This window comes from Oenanthe melanoleuca, chromosome 2 (assembly GCF_029582105.1).
Source record: "Oenanthe melanoleuca isolate GR-GAL-2019-014 chromosome 2, OMel1.0, whole genome shotgun sequence".
Taxonomy (NCBI): domain Eukaryota; kingdom Metazoa; phylum Chordata; class Aves; order Passeriformes; family Muscicapidae; genus Oenanthe; species Oenanthe melanoleuca.
Genome location: NC_079335.1, coordinates 81,390,526 through 81,408,860, shown reverse-complemented (window position 1 = coordinate 81,408,860; position 18,335 = coordinate 81,390,526). Strand labels below are relative to the sequence as shown.

At 39.1% G+C, this 18,335-nt stretch overlaps 1 protein-coding gene across 3 annotated transcripts in view; it reads right to left on the bottom strand.

Annotated features, from left to right (window-relative positions):
* GMDS (GDP-mannose 4,6-dehydratase) overlaps positions 1–18,335 on the bottom strand; it is a 398,015-nt gene that overhangs the window by 202,528 nt on the left and 177,152 nt on the right. For all 3 annotated transcript variants that reach the window (XM_056484705.1, XM_056484706.1, XM_056484707.1), the window contains one exon: positions 16,506–16,633. In XM_056484705.1, the coding sequence (XP_056340680.1) occupies positions 16,506–16,633 (128 nt within the window). The remainder of the gene's footprint in view (positions 1–16,505; positions 16,634–18,335) is intronic.

The following is an 18,335-nucleotide window of genomic DNA, read 5'->3' as shown; positions in this document are numbered from 1 at the left end:
AATATTAGAAGAGTCCTTGAACTTGAATAGAAGCAGTACTTTTCAAATATATATATATAAAACCCTTTAAAATATATTTCAGTTCAAGTTTATGTTCAAAAAACATAATCCATAACAATTCAGACAATCTCCTTCACCCTCTCTTACACAGTTTAAGAGGTTGCAAAGGAAGACAGAATAATGAGGGGTTAGACCCAGAGTTGTATCCCGACATGTTGGATAAAAATTTAACCCTGTTTTCTTAAATGAGACATAGGCACTGAATACAAAAAGTTGCTGCTTTGAAGACAGGCCTAGTCACATGCAGGATTTTGGTTTTTTCCAAACTCTTAAAAAATGTAAAAAATCTGAGACTAAAGATAACATGAAATCCACTACCTTCACAAATAATTTAAAAATAAAACAGGGAAAACAAATACAAATACTATTAACACTTTTATATATTGAAATTAATATTAATCTCAATCTTAATCCAGTTAGCTAAAACTCTAGGATGAGATTTCAACAAAATGCACATTGGGCTGACAATGGAGCACATTTTCCAAACAAAAAATCAAATAAGAAATATGCTGGAAATGGACCCCAGTGTGAAGTGAAACAAAAGTTCACAAACACAGCTCCTTTCCGAGTTAGGCTGTAAACCAGGAACACATGGGGAGAAGAAAAGGCTGTTTGTATTGTTCCAGGAAACTGGACCAAGGATTATTCCATAATTGCATTAAGCAAATACAGTATAATATCTTACACAGTGAAAAGTTCACAGACACCATAGGCCAAGTGACTGACTGATCACATTACACTGAAGTCCTGTAAGCCATTAATTCCTTAATTACTACAGTTATAAGCATTTAACACCAATACTATTGTGTTCAATGGCAAGGAAATGGCGAAATAGTATTGTGAGACATTTTCACTTCAAGTAAAATTTTTTTAATATGCACATTTTCAGATTAAGGTCCCATCATGAATATATTTAGGATACTCATGATTTTATGAGTTGTACACAATAAAGTCTGAAGAAAAGATAAAATATAGCCTTTAAACACTGACCTGACAGAGCTCACACACAGTAGTTTCAAGATGAATGTAAGTTATACCAAACAATTTCCATACTGTAGGCACAACTTACACTTTCCAAAAATCACATTATTAGTACCCTTACTGGCAAAAATAATCCCTCAGGGAATGCCTTCCCATGAGTTCTCAAGTGAACAATTGGGCATAATGTCACCAAGACCCTGATGAGAGAATGAGGAGAATTTGCTTCTGCTTTCACCCTGCAAAATTCTCCCTCAGTGGCTGTAACAGAAGTCAATAATGCATCTCCCAAGAAGTTTGGCCTGGGTATGGCCAATGTCTGCTACCATGTCTTTACACAGACCTAACTGCCTCAAGGCTGCAGGGGAGATGGGAAGAACTGTACTGCTATAACTATCCTGGTTTAAGTGAGGCAGATCTCTTGAGCAGGTTCAGCTTGATGTAAACCTCCAGTTGCTTTCAGAGTTCCTCCATGAAGAGGAAGTAGCTGCACAGTACACACAACTTTCTTGTCTGTCTGTCTGTCCCACAGAGACACACCATCCAGGCTAATAGCCATTCAAACAGGACATGGAAAAACTGTCCACCTATAGAGGTTAATGATTCTGCATCTACCTTACTCTAGAGAGCTGTGCAGCCATCATAAATTAGCATAATTCTACTCTTTGAATGGGATTGACTTGCATCACCTGAATTGCCAGTTCTCAAAAGGAAGGAAGAAGAGATTTATTTCCAAAAGTGCTAAGGACAAACTCCCCAGCACCCCTGACAGCCAGGACACACTCCTTGTGCTGCTCAGCATCAGGAGGTTCAAGATTCAGCATTACTTCTCACGCTAAAAAGCTGTTGTCTTTTCTTCTGTATCACTCATCTCTCTTTAGTTCTGCAAGTATGGAATAAAGACCATCCCTGGCTGCCTCCCAAGGGGGTCTCAGCCTTCCCAGCAGGCAGGACGGTGACTGTGATGAGAGGGCCTCCTTCACAGGGAGGGCAAAGATGAGGAAAAGGGGGGATGGGATCTCAGAAGAGTGGACAGGGATGCTAGGGACCACCCAGGAGATAAAGAAAACATGGGTTGAGGGGAAAGCTGGGGAAGCTCCTGAGCATGTACAGTAGCTAATTGTCAAATTTTAACCATTTAGCCTTTTAAATCTTTTTCCCTCCTTTCCTTTACACTCACACAGAGCAAAGGCATAGTTAGTGTTCAGAAGTAACAGCTCACAAAGATGTTTAAAACTAAAGCAGATTTTTAATTTAGCAGAGCTTTCTCAGTGTTTTCTAATCCTGGCTCAAAGGCTGAACTTGGTTAAAATTCTTTACAAATAAGAATTTTAAGAAGTTCCCAGACTGCGATGGGCTTTGCTAAAATAAAACTTACCGTGAAATTTTATAGGAAATATAAGATTAAAAATGATACAGGCGTGAGGAGAGACCACAGCAGAGCTTCTTGTACTTGTTTCTCTCTTGTAAAGCTCTGCAGGATGTGTCACAAAGCCTAGCTCCCTGTGCAAGCCCGAAGTTTCTCCTCTCTGGTGCAGGCTTTCCCACACACAGTAATGCATTCCCAAGCACGGCTTTAGAGCAGCCCCGAGAGCAGGAGGAGCTGGAGCACCAGGGCAGACCAGCATCCTGAAAGCCAGCCATTGTTCCCGAGGCCAGCAGCCCCACCAGGCACACTGGCTCCCTGTCTCCAGAGGGAATGCTGGCACAGGGCTTCTCTCCACTGCCCAATAGGCAGAAACACTGTAATTTGGTGTTAATTGGGTCAACCCCCCCACTTTAATTAAAATGAAACTCCAGACCTTTCCCATCCTACCTCCAGTTAGGTTTTATTATTGCTCAGCTAAACCAAATGTACTGTGGTGGTGGCTCCTTCACTTCCTGCAATAGCAGTGAGATCCATGAAGAGTCTGCCATCTAAAATAGACGTGATGAACACATCATCTGGGAGCATGGAAGAGACCAGAATTACAGTGGAACTACTACTGGAAGCAGGGCATGAGGAGGGCAGTGTAATGAACCAAATGGACAGCATGTGAAAATCAAGACTGCAGAAAACACGAAGGGGCTGCAGCAAAGCCTTGGGAAATGAACAGGGAGACAGAAGATGTCTCAGATAATTCTGAGGGTTCCTTTAGAGACAGGATCATGCATGAGGCAAGGTAGCATCATGTGTCCTTTGGTGACCTGTGGAGGAGTGTGTACCTGCCCAGCTCTGCAAGCTCCTCTGAGGCACAATGACTCACCAGAGGACAGTATCAGGTTCAGTAGGCTTTTCCTCACTGCCCAGGAGGAGGGACTGCTGAAGAGCAAACCCTGTTACTCGCTGGCCACCTGACATTTGTGCCAGGCAAGGCTTGCCATGGCTCTGCTTTGCCAAGGTGGCACGAACACGTATCTGCCACGTGCAGAAAGGACGAGCCACAGAGGCAGCAGGACTGACACCAAACTTCCCTCAAGCCCTGGCTTTCATCAGACCTTCTTGGGGCCTTAACAAGGAACTGATATGCTCTTGGCTCACATTCTGCAGAAATAAGGCATTAATCTATGTCTCTTGTCCAGCTCCTTATCTCCTGCTTTTGTGCCTCTTTTGCAAGGTGACAGTCATTTAATCTGGGCAGAGGCGAGACTAGAAAAGATGTCATGCCTCTAAGAAGACATATAAGTAAATGAATACACAAATCTGTCACATACATGTGCACAGAAGCATCCCATACCCAGGAATATCCAGGGCATCAAAACTGACTGCTGCAAAAACCATGACTCACTCAGACTGAAGAGCAGAGGGCAGCACTGCTTGGCAGATCTCCCCTGCCATCCCAGAACCACCCGCCCAGGTCTATGAAAATTTAACTACTCCTTACTTACAGGCAGCAAATTCAAAGAAAATGAAACCAATTATGACATTAAATGTTGGACTAATCTTATTCAGGAAATCATTTCATTCAATATAAACAATGAGGTACTATTATTTTAATTTTTTTTCACCCAGCAAATTGCATTTTTATGCCTACAAAAGAGAGTGAGAATAACCATATATTGTTATATGGTTCCCCACAACTGATCTGCAGCACTCCTAAACCGCCTGTCTTTTTTAAAAGGGGTCATTTCATGCACACTGTTCAATTGAATCACTGTACCTCTGGAACCAAAGTTGGAGTTTTGCAAAGGCCATAATGCAAGAAGCATGCACATTAAGTGTATTTTATATATTTATATTTAAATATACTGAATTTAGAAACATGCATATTTCCATATCTGTCACTATCAGAACCAGAGGAATCTTCAGCTAAACTATTTTAGTAAAGATGAGTTTCAGGAATTTAATGTAAAACAGGCACTGAGCAAGCTCAGTCACTGGGCAGGCCACATATATATATATGTATATATATATATATATTTGACCATAAAAAGTGCAAAAGTTCACTCACTGTGTTAGTTTTATCCCACTTCCGATTAATGCCGAACATTTTAACAATTATGTTCTCTGAGGCTGTTGGAGATCTACACATACAGGCTTTGTATTTTTTTTCAGAGGTGCTCTAGCATAGAGCTTGTCTTGTTTTCTGCCAACATAGATGCTATAAAATCATGCTTGATTCAGTTTACTCCTTTCCTCCCCTCCTTTCTTCCCTTTTCCTCAGCCTTATCCTCCTCCATGTTCTTGGGTGGGCAGATTCATGGGGAGACTTGGTTTTTAGCATAGCCACCACCAGGCAGTTTGTTACTCTCCTGAAGCACATCTGGGCTTTATATCAGGCCTTTAATTAATCCTCAGTGAAAGCCAAGCTATGACATTTTGACTGGGCAGGCTCCAGTTTTGGACAGGTCTTGATTTATTGCGACTGAGTCTCAACCTACTTTGATTTATTTCAGCTTTGGGGAGGAGGGCAAGAACTGAACAGAAAAAGCACTGTTGGATGCAGAACATGTGATGCATGTAAAGGACCTCCAGAGTACTGTGGACCAAATGACAAACAGCTCAGACAATTTACAATAAAAATTAAATAAAATAAGCACCACTGATGAAAAGATTTTGGTGAAAGAAATCACTTAAAACAGCAACAACTACCACTATCGAAACGAGCAACAACAAATAATAAAAGACTTAGTGAACAGGGATCAAACGATTTGGCAGAACATGCCAACGAAGGAAGCTCATGCCTTATCTCTAAGTAAACAATAAATCCCTGGTCACTCATTAGTGTTAATCACGCCTCTCATCTGCATTCAGCCAAATGCAGAGAGGCAGGACCAGTGCTTTCCTGACAGTGGCTTCCAAAGGAAAGGATGTTCTGCTATTGTCTGCCAGCTCGCCTTGGGTGGATGTCCTTCTGCAGGTCTCCCCCTCAAACCACACTGTGCACCACACAAAACGTGCCAATGCCTCTGGACAGCAGGAACAAAGGCAGCCAGAGCCAAACTGTTCATCTAAATAAAGCAACAAACATCACAGTATTAGGAGCCACCGAATAACAAATCCAATCTGCTCAAGGTATAAATCTTTCCTGTTTCTGTGGGTTAGCCTGCTCTCTTAGGCCCTTTTCTTGTTCTAATTCAAATTCTGTTGAACAGACAACTTGGCAAGGTTTTCCTGAATATTATTGTAGCTACTTCCAATTAATTCCTGCTGTGTGTACATTGCAAATGAAATCAGTATCTTGAAAATTCTAATGGAAACAAGTGATTTTATTGTTTTCCTTTAAGTATTATTGTTAAAAATTGAAATACCCTTATGTATCCCCCTCTTGTATTTTCTTCCCACCAACTGAAATTAATTCTTTCTTTTTGTGTTTTTTCTCCTCTAACTATGGGGATTTATGGCTCTATTAAAAGAGAAGAAAAAATGAAGGGTGAAATAAAAAGATGAGACACTAGTTAACCTGGAAAAGATCCTTGGAAGGGAAGGTCCTTGGTGCTGCAGCTTGGCATTCCCAGAACACAGCAGAACACTGCTCTATGGCAGGCTCCTTCTTGCAACCCAGTATCACTTCTGCTACCAGTACTATCAACTCAGAAAGACACATTCCAGCAGGACATACCATGGATAGGGCATGGTGTTATGGGCTGAAATAAAACATCAAATAAAACATGGAACATGGGGAAGAACATTCTATCTCATGCCTCCTGATACCTTTCCAATATTCCAAGATCTGCTTGTAATTTGGCAGATGAACAGTTTTAAACCTGCAGAGTTTTTACTATGTATCTACCTTGGATATCAGTTATAATGCTGGCAGTAAAATGAAAAGGCTACACAAAATATTTTTCCCTTGTCAATTATTTCCCCTTTAAAATGAATATGATATATTTAAAACTTTATGCTTGTTGAATTTAAAACACCTCAGACGAAGAGGGAAATTCCCATCAGGCATGGAAAAGTAATGTTGGTCTGGAAATAAATGCAGTGTAATAAATTAATAGGAAGGGGGAAATGTGCCTGTATTGCATAAGAAATATACTGCATTAGCAACACAAAGCATTACTTTTTCTTATAAAATTAAGTACAGTGCAGCAAGATCCTATGATTTGTACCAACTTTTCATTATGTCAAAAGCAACATGTGTGCCTTGTATGAGACCATTAGGGCTGTCTTGATAAACTATTACTGTGTAGAGTAACATCTCACTTGATAGAGGTTAAGGCTCTACTAATGCAATTTACTGCTCCTTAAAGAAATCTGTAAAGTGCACTTGGAAGAAGGAAAACCGCTTGACATTAAAAAAAAAAAAATCCATCCCATTTGCAGATCAAGAAATAATAATGCACAACTTGCACTAAAAAATACACTAAAAAGTGTACAGAGCTTGTTATTAGGAGCAAAGCTAAAAAGTAAGCAAATGAGCTTGGACTGCATTCAATTCTATAAAAAAAAAATCCCAGTAAGTTGTCCTTGCAGAGAGGAAGGCAACATTTCATACAAATAGTTACGGATCCCCTAATTCTCTTCCTCAAATCCAATACCAGAGATCCTTTTAATGCCACTGCCAAACAGAAAATGTGGAAGCAGATATGTGGGCCTACTCACTTCAGGAGCACCCCAAGTCCTTATTCCACAGGAAGCAGAGGAATGGCTGCTGAGGCTGCTCGCACCAGGAGCGGAGCTGCGGATCCGCGGGGTGCGCGAGGAAGGAGAACTTGCTCCTGTCATCCTTCAGAGCAGGGAGCACTGGGAGTGTTTGAAGGAACCACCATGCCAGGGCCCTACTTTTACTTTATTCTCCTCTTTGAAGAGGCAAATCCATCCCAGTGATGCTGCCAAGCCAGCTAGGAAAGGGGGACAAGGAAACACCGGTGTCGCTCACCTGCCTCGCAAATGCAATGCTCGTCACTCCTGAGGAAACACACAGTGCTCCCACTGCAGAAACCATGTGGATTTTGAGAGGAAGAGAGAAAGAAATCAAGCACAAGACAGCACTAAGCCTTCTTCACGTCCTTAACCTGGTATCCAAGTCGCCATCTCCAGGGAAAGCTTAAAATGGGCCAAAGAAGGCCAACTGGAAAGTTCAGCTGCTCTATCTTTGGATCATTAGTGTTGGTTGGTTAGGTCAAGGCTTCGTCCAAAAACACCTACAGCTAAAACTCAAGTATTTCTGCTATAACTAAAAGTGGCATATTAAGTGCACCCTGTGGGTTTAGGGAATGTTTCCTATTCAAAAAAACAAAACACAAAAAGGTTACTTTTTTTTTCCCATACCCAGATCAGGAAAGAACAGTCACTCTGCTGATAACCAATCTTCTTAATAATGCACAGAATATTAACAGCTAGAGTACAATAAAAGTAAGCCCTGACATTTTAATTTATCTGAAACATTTCTTCTTTCAGTGAAATGACCTGAAGTTGCAGGACTAAAAACTTTGGTTCTGGGAATGCACTGCCTATGATGCTTTGCTGGCTTGATTTCAAAAGAAAACAATTATTGTACAGTGAGGATGTTACCACACAGACATAACAACACCATTAACTATTTTTGACTTCCAGTGTAAATTGAACCATTATAGGTTTTAAAAAATGTTGTCATTAAATTTTAATGATCTGTTTTAAGGGATTTTTTTCCCCTTATTAAAATTCAAACCAACTATTCTACAGAGCTTTCTCAGAATGTGGTAAACTATTCTAGGCTTCAAATAAATCTGCAAATCATAGATTAGTTAATAAAGAGAAACTATCTGGGTTATTACAGGTGGGGCTGGTAGCAGTACCTGTTATTAATGTTGCCTAACATTTAGCAATAAAAGATGCTGCTTCCCGCTCTTTAAAATGTTGCCAAGTACCAACTGACTGAAAAAAATTCTGAGTTCAAACTGGGCACACATGGTTGGCTTTTTTCTTCCTTTCCCCTCCCCCCACTGATGATGGGAAAAAGAGCAAAGAAAGGAAGGAAAAATGTCAATTGAAGTGATTTAGCTAATTAAAAAATACATTGCATTTGCATTAAACCTCAATATTATTTCCATGAACTAGGGGTTTTCTTGTTGTAGAGTAGGTATTTGAAATTTTGCATGCAGAAACCTAGAGAATGTTTATGAGAACATTTCCTTCATATTTGCCTTAAACTTGCCCAATTCATAAACTTTAGGTGGACTACAATGGAAAAAAAAAGAAGGCAAAATCCTGATTTACAAGCACTGAAAGTGACTTGTGAGAGCTTTGCTGTTAAATTTTGTGAGGATTCACTGCATGGTGAGTGTGCTCCATCCCGTGATGGGGCAGTGGTTTCCCTCCAGGCACAGCTGCAGCCCTGAGCAGGCTGGCTGCTCCATTCACTCCTAGGTCCAGGCAATCCCATCTCCCTCATGAGATCCACCTCTTTCCCACAGTCTCTTCTGGAGTTATCCCAGGTTAAAATCACCACAAGTCTGACTGGAAGGTGGAACAGACCTTTATTTTTTTAAATAAAAGGTCTAGCTTGTTTTCACCCTGGTGCTATATTGGCACCAGCTAATGAGTAGATGTGGTCCTGCAGCATGCACTGGGGACTGCAGTGGTGGTGCATTATCTGCATTATGCTGTCTCTCTGCTGGCATCCATGTGCTTTCTACAGGCCTTAAAACAAGTGAAAGATAGCTCCTAAATATGGACCCTGTCATAATTTTGCCTGGATTTTCACACATTAACATCAGAGCAGAAAACTAAAATCATAGGAACACAGCACATACTTACAGTTATTTATGCAAAGTGACTTAATTTGGTATTCTCAAGAAGAACAGGCTGCAAAAGCAGAGTTTGTCAGGAGGTCTCTTGTAATTGTGTTATTTGATGGAAGAGATACTTCATTCAAGCCACAATGGCAAAAGAGGTCAGTGTCAGAAATATGACAACAATACATAATTTATCAATTTGGAAACCTTATCCTTGAAAGAAGCCTTAGTCTAACATTTCCATCACTCCAATTTAATTGTAAGACCACCACTGTAACAAGACAACTTAGAAAACCACCGGGGTGGCCTTGATAATAATACACATATCATTGTTGAGGCACAGGAAACTAAACCAGATGGTTTTGCTGAGGAAAGCATTTTTTTCTGGCTTTGTAAAGCCTAAAAACACTGATAGGTCAAACATGAAAGTGCTGAAAAAGAAAGTTAAAGGAAAATCTCTGTAAATAAGAAAAAAATTTATTTACATATGTGTTTCCCTCACAGAAAATACATCTGCAAGAACATAAAAAGGGAAAAATGATGCTACAGTTCTGAAATAGATCAGGATAGTTTTCTGAAAGGTCTAACAACAACAACAACATTTACAGTTGGATTTACAGTCCACCATTGCTGGAAATCTGTGTTGTATGATGTGTACTAGACAGAACACCTACATATTGTAATTAAGAACTTTTTCTTGCCTCATTTTTATGTTTTAACTATGGAGACCATTCATGTCTATAGCAACAAACTACTTACTTTCTTGTATGATCTCTTATTACCTATCATCTCCAACTTAAAGAACAGCACATCAATGAACCTCTCAAACTACATGAAATTGAAAGTAATTTCGACAAAAATTATCCATGCACAGAAATACATTCACATGCACACATTTATACAGTCTGAACGTGTGTGCATGCACACATGAATAAAGGGTGTTCAGATTTTCTCATTTATGCTGTAGGTATTTAGAATCATATTATTTGCAGACTTCAGCATTTCAGAAACCACAAAGGACTTGGTTTGGGTTTGTTTTCCTTTATTGTAGACATCATCCACAGGAGTAAAATTAAGATGATAGTGTGTTGCTCTGCTGAGAATTGCAGCTATTTCTAATAGTCCAGAAGTCTAATCTAAATTACATGCACTGAAAGAAATGCATTATACAGTCTTTTAGCATGCAGTCCTATTTACCAAAATGTAATGACCTATTTAGCACTAAAAAAAGAAAACTTTCACTGTCACAGTTATTCTAAAACACGTTCTCTCTTCATAAGGGAAGCTTTGCCCATATTTTCAAAATCTGAAAGAAGATGTTTGAGAATTAGACCTACATTTTTCTGGCACCAAATCATGCTCTAATGAAAAGAAAGCATAATTATTTAAATTTTAACTTTTTGTCTGCTTGTATGGGAGAATGGAGAAGACATGTACACTGAGGAGAGCTTCACTATATGCTTATAATTTGTGGCAGTTCATTTTGGCACTGCACAGATATAGCCTTGGGGAAAATGTTTGGTCTTCAGTCCCACTCTGAAGTTTGTAACTAAAACCAGAGAAATAAGAGTGGTTTCTGAAGCCAGAAGTGGGGCCACAGGTGCAATGTAGAGCTGAGGAAACCTGGACAGCAATGAAGAGAGAAGAGTTACATCTGTGTGTGTCATAGAATTGTATTTTGATCCTATATAAGAGACATGGTTTGGTGGCCAGTGACACCATCTACCTCTTCATATCAAGACAAGCTCTTTTGCAGGGTTGGAATATTTCAGCTGATGTGCAACATGAACAAATAATTTACTAAAATAATGATGCCATGACTTGGAAATCCACTTATCTATGTCTTTTCCCTATACACTCAATCAGAGGGATTCTGAATCAACACTTCTGGGATCTGCTCCTCCAGCACTCTTTTGTGTCATGAAGAAGTGCCTGAATTGCAGTGCCAGTGGGTCAGCTCTGGGAGAACTTCACATCTTTGATATGAAACCAGCTGAGACTGTGCTGTGACATTCATGCTGGCTGTATTGTATCCTGAGAACTGGGTCACTATTTGGGTAGATGATTGAGAGTATTACTGTGGTCAAATGTCACTTCCTTGATCCTGGACACCTATCTCCACAAGTCCTAAATATTTACATGAGGAAATCAAAAAATATTCTGTCCTTGGCAAGAACATACTTCCTGTGGGAAGATGTTGCTTTCTCAAAAACATTTCAGCATGAGATTTAGTTCTACATTAAACATATTTAAACTGTTAGAAAGAATCAAGGCTGGAATGCTCATTGTCTTTGATACACATGCTTCTAGAAAAGGTACTGCTTCAGCAAGTACCTGTCAAGAGTTTTATGAATGTTCAGTAGCTGTTCCAAAGGAGCACAGTCTATTGAACTTTTCTCTTAAAAGTTCTTAGAAGTCCTGATGCTCCCACAATTACTTCACCTAGAAGGAAGCAGTTTAATGCATAATCACCTCAACTGGAGCAGATTTGATTTAATTTGAAGATGAGTTTGGCTTAATAGAGCCATTAGTTATGCCACCTCAGACAAGATGATGGAAAGAAAAAGTTCTGTGTGTTTGGAAATATACAAAATACACTTTACCTGGATGGCTATGCACTCATACTGAAACAAGCCCATCATTGAGGGTTTAAAATTATTTCATCCCTCTTATTAAAAGATACTGACTTTAAACATAAAAACTAAGCAGTAAGAAAGGAAAAGCATTTTTCACTTCAGCCCATACCAAAAGGGTATTTAGAAACATACCTTAAGTTCATGAGCCAATCTCATAACTCTATGAGGTATTGATAGTTACACAGACAGATACAACTGACTTTTCTATTACAACAAACAGTCCTTAACAAAGCAAGACTCTCACAAGCAAGAATTCAGCTGGGATGGTGAAAGGATTACTCAGAAAAAACTTCAAGTCTTAGCAGACTAAGGTAAAATGCGTCTCAAAAGACAACACATCCTTAAGGTTACAAGAAAATAACAAAAGTAGAAATGCCTTGGCCAATACTCTTGCTGGCTGACTTATTTTCTGAAGCACAAGGGTGAAGTAAAATTCTAAATAATTCTGTCTGGCAAGAGTTTTTGTATTTAAACATACACACAAACATACAAGAAGGGATTTCCCACAACAGCAGTGGAAGCAGTTGTTTCCAAGGTCAGTTTCTGCCTATTAGAATGGTAAGTAGACACATCATGAATAAGAGACCAAGTGATGCTAACTAGAGATTTAAACAAACATTAAATTTTACTATCTACATTTCAACATGTGCAAAATAGTCTAAGACCATAAAAATGACTGTGTATTTTCTTGTGCATTTAATCACAGATTAACATATGAATCAGCACTACTACCAATTAAAAAGAAAGTAGGATGGAAATTCTCTCTTTAAGCAATTTCATAGTTTCTTAATATGCTTGGTTGGCCTGTACAATAACTTACTATATTGCTTATTTATAAACAGTTCTCTTTTGCTTCGATTGTTTTCTTTTACATTATTTAAATATAAATGAATGGAAGCCAATTCCCATACATTCTAAATATCAAATGCACCCTGATTTCACCACAAATGTAGGCACATACCTAATTTTACACTTTTGACTAGACATATAATTAATTGAATTAAAGCCAATTATGACCCAATTATGAGTCCTCTGTAATTATTGCTTGACGTACTGCTGGATTTCTATTGAAGGCAAGGGAAAATATTTCTGATCTCTATGAATACCTAAAGACTATTAAAACTGTTACCTTTGACTCATTCTTTTAGTTTTGTAAGATCAAGATTGAAGGGCTTTTCCACAGCTTTCATCAGTGCAGTATTTCTGCTGTTTGCACAACACTGAGGTATGGGCAGTGCAGTTGCAGAAGACAACCTGAGCATCAGCAGGTGATAAAGAGGAAACTGAAGGAAAGGCAGAAAAAGCTGTTTAATGTGTGTATAGGGGCTAAAAAGGCTAATGGCATCCTGACCTGTACCAGAAATAGTGTGGCCAGCAGGGTGATTCTTCCCCTGAACTCAGCACTCTTAAGGTTTGCTGCTAATAATTGAAAATACCTAGCAGATGGTCTGCAAGAAATAAAGGGTATGTTATCCTCACAAAGCAAAACAGCACACAGAAGATTCATATGTCAATATTGCTTTCCATCTTTCAACAAGTGGCATTGATCATCATCTCTAATACAATCTCATGAGATTTGTGATCACAGCAGAGTAAATAGTGGATAAAGAGAGCAGGAGGCAGCAACAATTCCTGCCAATATGTTAAGAGTTACTAATTTTAGGTTAACATTTATAATCCCACACCAAAAATTTTCAATGCCTACTTATTTCTATTCTGTTCTCCTCAAACACTGAATGGAATCCTTTCTTTCTAGAGCTGGACTTCCGTTTTCATTCACCAGCACAATGCTGCTGCACCCTTTTGCTGCAGGTGGCAGTTCAAGTGCCAGGTCAAAATCCTAATCAAACACATTTTCCATGAACCCACATTTAAACCCCAAATTTCAGAATCATCTGCTACTAAAGTTACCCTCAACCCATCCCTCAGTGGGCACCTACATGCTTCAGTGCAGGCACACACTTCCATACTTTACTCTATGCAAAGGAGTTTGCCCAAAATCACAGTGGCAGTCAAACGAACTCGTATAATGAAAGCTCCAGAGTCATGAATTCTGCCTGTGCTTTGTAATCACCAGACATTCTCATGTCCAACACACACAGGATACTGTCTCTCCATGAAGTCAATGGGAGCTTGCTCATCAACTTTCATGAGATCAGGAATTGACCCATAATATTTCATAAAACAACAAAAAGGAATGTATTTATGGTTTTATTATTATCCCTAATAAGGAAATAAGGAGAAAGAAAACACAGTACACAGTCTAGTCTATATGCACATGTGTTACTTGTATTAATATCAATGGGATTTAAAGCTACATATGGAGAGGATAAGATATATCCCTATGTGTTCAGCCATATGCTTAAGGAAGCTCCCAAAATGCTTGTAAATATGATCATGCTTTCTAACATATTATGTATTTATTTGAACAATGTTAAATCTCTAAGCCCTACTTTCCAGTCCATTAAAGCCTCAAATAATTGTTTATTTCCAGTTTAAAGTTACCCTATTTTTTAGCCTTTAGAAGGCTGCCTGTAACCACATTTCCACAATACTCAGGGAATTAGAGAATTGATAATAACTCTCCCATTATCTGAAGGGGTACCTCTGTGGGATGAGAAATACTCAAGATGAACTATACTTCAGCGAGGAATTCTTTCCAGAAGATTTTGGGACAGGCCCAAGATGTGTAGCTGAAAGGCCTGGAATGCTACTTGCACAAAAAACATGTGTTTGTGCCATAGACCTCAGACAACTACATTCCTTCTGGAAGCCTTGAAAGCCAGTCATCCTTCTCCATAGACTTGTTCTCATTTCCTTTTTGGTTTTTAAGGTTTGAATGATAGCCCTGACAGGCTGAGTGAGCTGGGCCTGTTCACCTCAAGAAGAGATGACTGAGGGGACATGTGCCATCAATTTCTGTCAGTGTCAAGAGGATGGATCCAGGATCATGGTGCTGCCAGGCAACAGGACAAGAGGCAAAGAGAAGCAGCTGATACACACGAAGTTCCACGAATATGAGGAAGAGCTTCCCTACTGTGCAGGTGACTGAGCACTGCAACAGATTGCCCAGAGAGATTGTGGAGCTGCCCTTGCTGGAGATATGCAACAACTGTCTGGACACAGTTCTGTTCAATGATCTCTAGGATGATCCTGCCTGAGCAGGAAGGTTGGACCAGACGAGCCACTTCCGACCTGACCCATCCTGTGATTCTGTGAACACAGGACAAGGGACTAACCCAGAAGGCACAAGAGTGTCATTCTGGATTCCCCTTAGGGAAGAAGACTTCAGGATTAACCCCATGATTTATGACCTAGTGCAATTTGGAATGAGATAGCCGAAGACTTTATTAAATATCCAGTGCTTGTTAACAAATAATATTCACTCTGTTCATGCAACTGATCATTTTATTTGACTTATCTTTTACTTCCTTTCAGATGGGACTTGGTAACCGATTTTATGATCACTCATGACCGTAGTTTCATGCATTAAAAAGATGACTGGGAGGGTTTACTGGTCTAACTGCTTCAACCAATTTTGTAGGCACAAACATAAAACCATAGTCATGGAAGTGCAGTCATTACACTCATGGTGCCCTTAGCATCTCACATGCAAATGCAGCACAGAACCAAAGACAAATTCTTTTATAGCTGGCTGCCAAAAAACACCTTCTTCACTTGCTTGATGTAACCCTTTTGATACCAAGGCAATACAGCTGTTTACCTTTCTTAATGTCATCCAGGACCTCAGTTTATAGAGGTATTGCAATTTTGTTTTACTGTTCTTTTTAATCGAAAAGAAGATTTGAGAGCTCAGCTTTTACTCTACCTTTAAAGTCTCAATTTATGATAAAAATCAGACTTTAGCCTGCTGGGATACTTCTTACTTTGTAATATAGAAAACCAAAACAAACAGTCGTCATCTTTTTAAACTACATCAATGAATGGTGAAGTCAAATCCGGTTTCCCAGCAAGGAATTATTAAAAGACAGAAATAGTCCAATGACCACAGGAAATCTTTAAGCACCAAAATGGGGACAAAAATCTCCTGGGGAAAAGACAATATTTCCTACATGGTCATTCATGTCTCCTTGTAATACAATACAGGGGTATTGTTTGTTTGTCTGCTTAAGCAGATGGGTAGAATAAAATTAGAAACAAATCCTGACTACACAAACATTTCAAACACTAAATGGAGGCTTATGTGTTCCAATACCTGCCATCACAACTATGGTGTGGTGCTTCTTCAGAATGTATAACCAAAGAGGCCTTTGATCATTAATATGGACCTAATTTTTGCCTTATTAAAAAAAGATCTCCAATCTCCAACAGGATCTTTCACTTCAGGTCATACTGCTGAAATCTTAATATTGGTCATAAAATTTGTCAAAAGAATAGAAGAAATACTTTAAAATAGATCCACATTGTGGTCAGACCCCTTCCCCAGGAATTCAGGCAAGGAATGTAAACCCAAAGATTTATTTTTCTGTTCAGGTCATGCCTGGGGTAGACTGCTGTGTTACTAAATTCCCTAATCTGAAGTCAAGAGCAAGACAAAGTTAACAGACCTCAATAGACAAAAAAAAAATAAAAATCTTGAGATAGCCCTCTGTGGACCATAACCTGAAGTTACAGCAATAAGCATTATCCCCTCCACAGAGATGATTCATAAAAAATCCCAGAGCTCACCTCAACATAGTCTCTGGCATGGCCCCAGTCCCTCTTAGCATCCAGGTTGCCCAGGCTGAAGCAATCCATCTGCCCGAGGTGAATCTTCGCTACCGACCGGCTAATCTTCCGAGTGACAAAGTTAGCCCCTGGAACACAAACAGAAGGCAGTGTCAGCACAGTCACAGGGGCAGAGCTGGCCACAGGAGACACCTTGCACAGCCCAGCACGTGGCACTTTCATTCTTCACCCACTCCCCTTGCACCACCAGACCCGTGCCATCCTTTATCATTGGAGCAAGCTAACAAGCTGCCAGTGCAAGTGTCACATGCGTTGCACTTTCACAGCAAACATCTTTCTTTGTGGGACTTCTTAAGCATTCCTAATTTGCTGCCTCAGTATTCACTCCAGGCATAAAGCCAAAGAAAATCATTTGGAATGTCAGTCCTTAAACACAAAATGCAAAAGGTTACATAAAGAAGACAGACATCTAGACCACCCTCAAGTTTTCTCTTGCTGTTTCTCTTTTCCTTTATAATTTCTGTATTCAAGGAATGCAGATATCTAAATAAATGTGTTCATTAATAAAAAAATGGGGACTATGCAAATACTATGTATTCTCCAAAGATTTGTAATGGCTAAATGCATTCTAATTCCCTAGTTGTTTGGGATTCTTTGTCCCTAAGGTTCAGTTAGATCATGAAATTCTGATTTCAACTTTTTCAGTAGATGACTGTATTTTATTTTACCATATTTCAGTATGTTGTTCACTCTATTGAACTGAAAAATATGTATACACATTTCTGCTTCCCGTGGAGTTCCTTTAAACAATATTTTTTGTTACTTATTTTTAGATCTTGATTTTCAGATTATGATGACAGGCTGTGTTTCTAAAAGGTGGTCACAGTCTCCTGAAAAGCAGGGGGATTTGAATTTAGACCAGGAGTTTAGGCTAAACAAGCCAAATGGCATTTGCACACTAATGAGCCACAGAAATTAAAATTACATGCCTTTTTAATAGCTAAAAAAAGATATGATTAGATGGTGACAGATGATACCTCCTCCAAATGAAAAACAGAGAGTCAGTGAAAATGTCTGTAGTTGTAAAATGCTTTTAGCAAATTTCAAAAGTTTCAAAAGTGCAGCTTATTCAATGCATTCAATGCATACATGTAGTTTTTTCCATTATTGAACTCTGCTCTTTAGATATGTGTCTTAATATGTTCTGTTTTCTGCCAAACAAACAGGAGGTTGCTGCAACATTATTAAATAACCTGAAGTGTCTTTTTCAGACTACTGTTTTTTTCTGTAGTGCCAAGAGCACTACAGTACTTTTCTATGTTATTTTACTAAAAGGAAAAAAAAAAAAAAAACAAAAAAACCACCAAAAAATCCACCTCTAAGAATCATGTGGAATGAAGAACTTGAATAATTCAGATCTTACCACAGGTTTAAGATAGAATTTTAAATTTTCATTAACTGCTGAACTAATTGGAATTCTGGTTATTAGCCATTTAAGATATATCATCAAGTTGTGACCGTTCTTTAAAGGATTAAAATCATATAATTTCCATATCTCCTGAAAAGGTGTACCTGTATAAAGGAAGCTTTCTAAACAGTGTGATTTGCAAACTTCCAGAAACAATATATGCTCCACAGTCTTTTTCAAAGTACATTTCTCAAAAATTGGACAGCACCAACACTGTGACTCTGCTATTTGAACTTCTGAAAACAAAGTAGTGTAGTTCTGTTCCTGGCTGGACAGGCTTGCAGCAGGAGTGGAGTTCTGGCTTAACAGAAACCAGTGACAGAGTTCCTTTGGCTTAGTCAGACTGGTACCTCTCCAAAGAC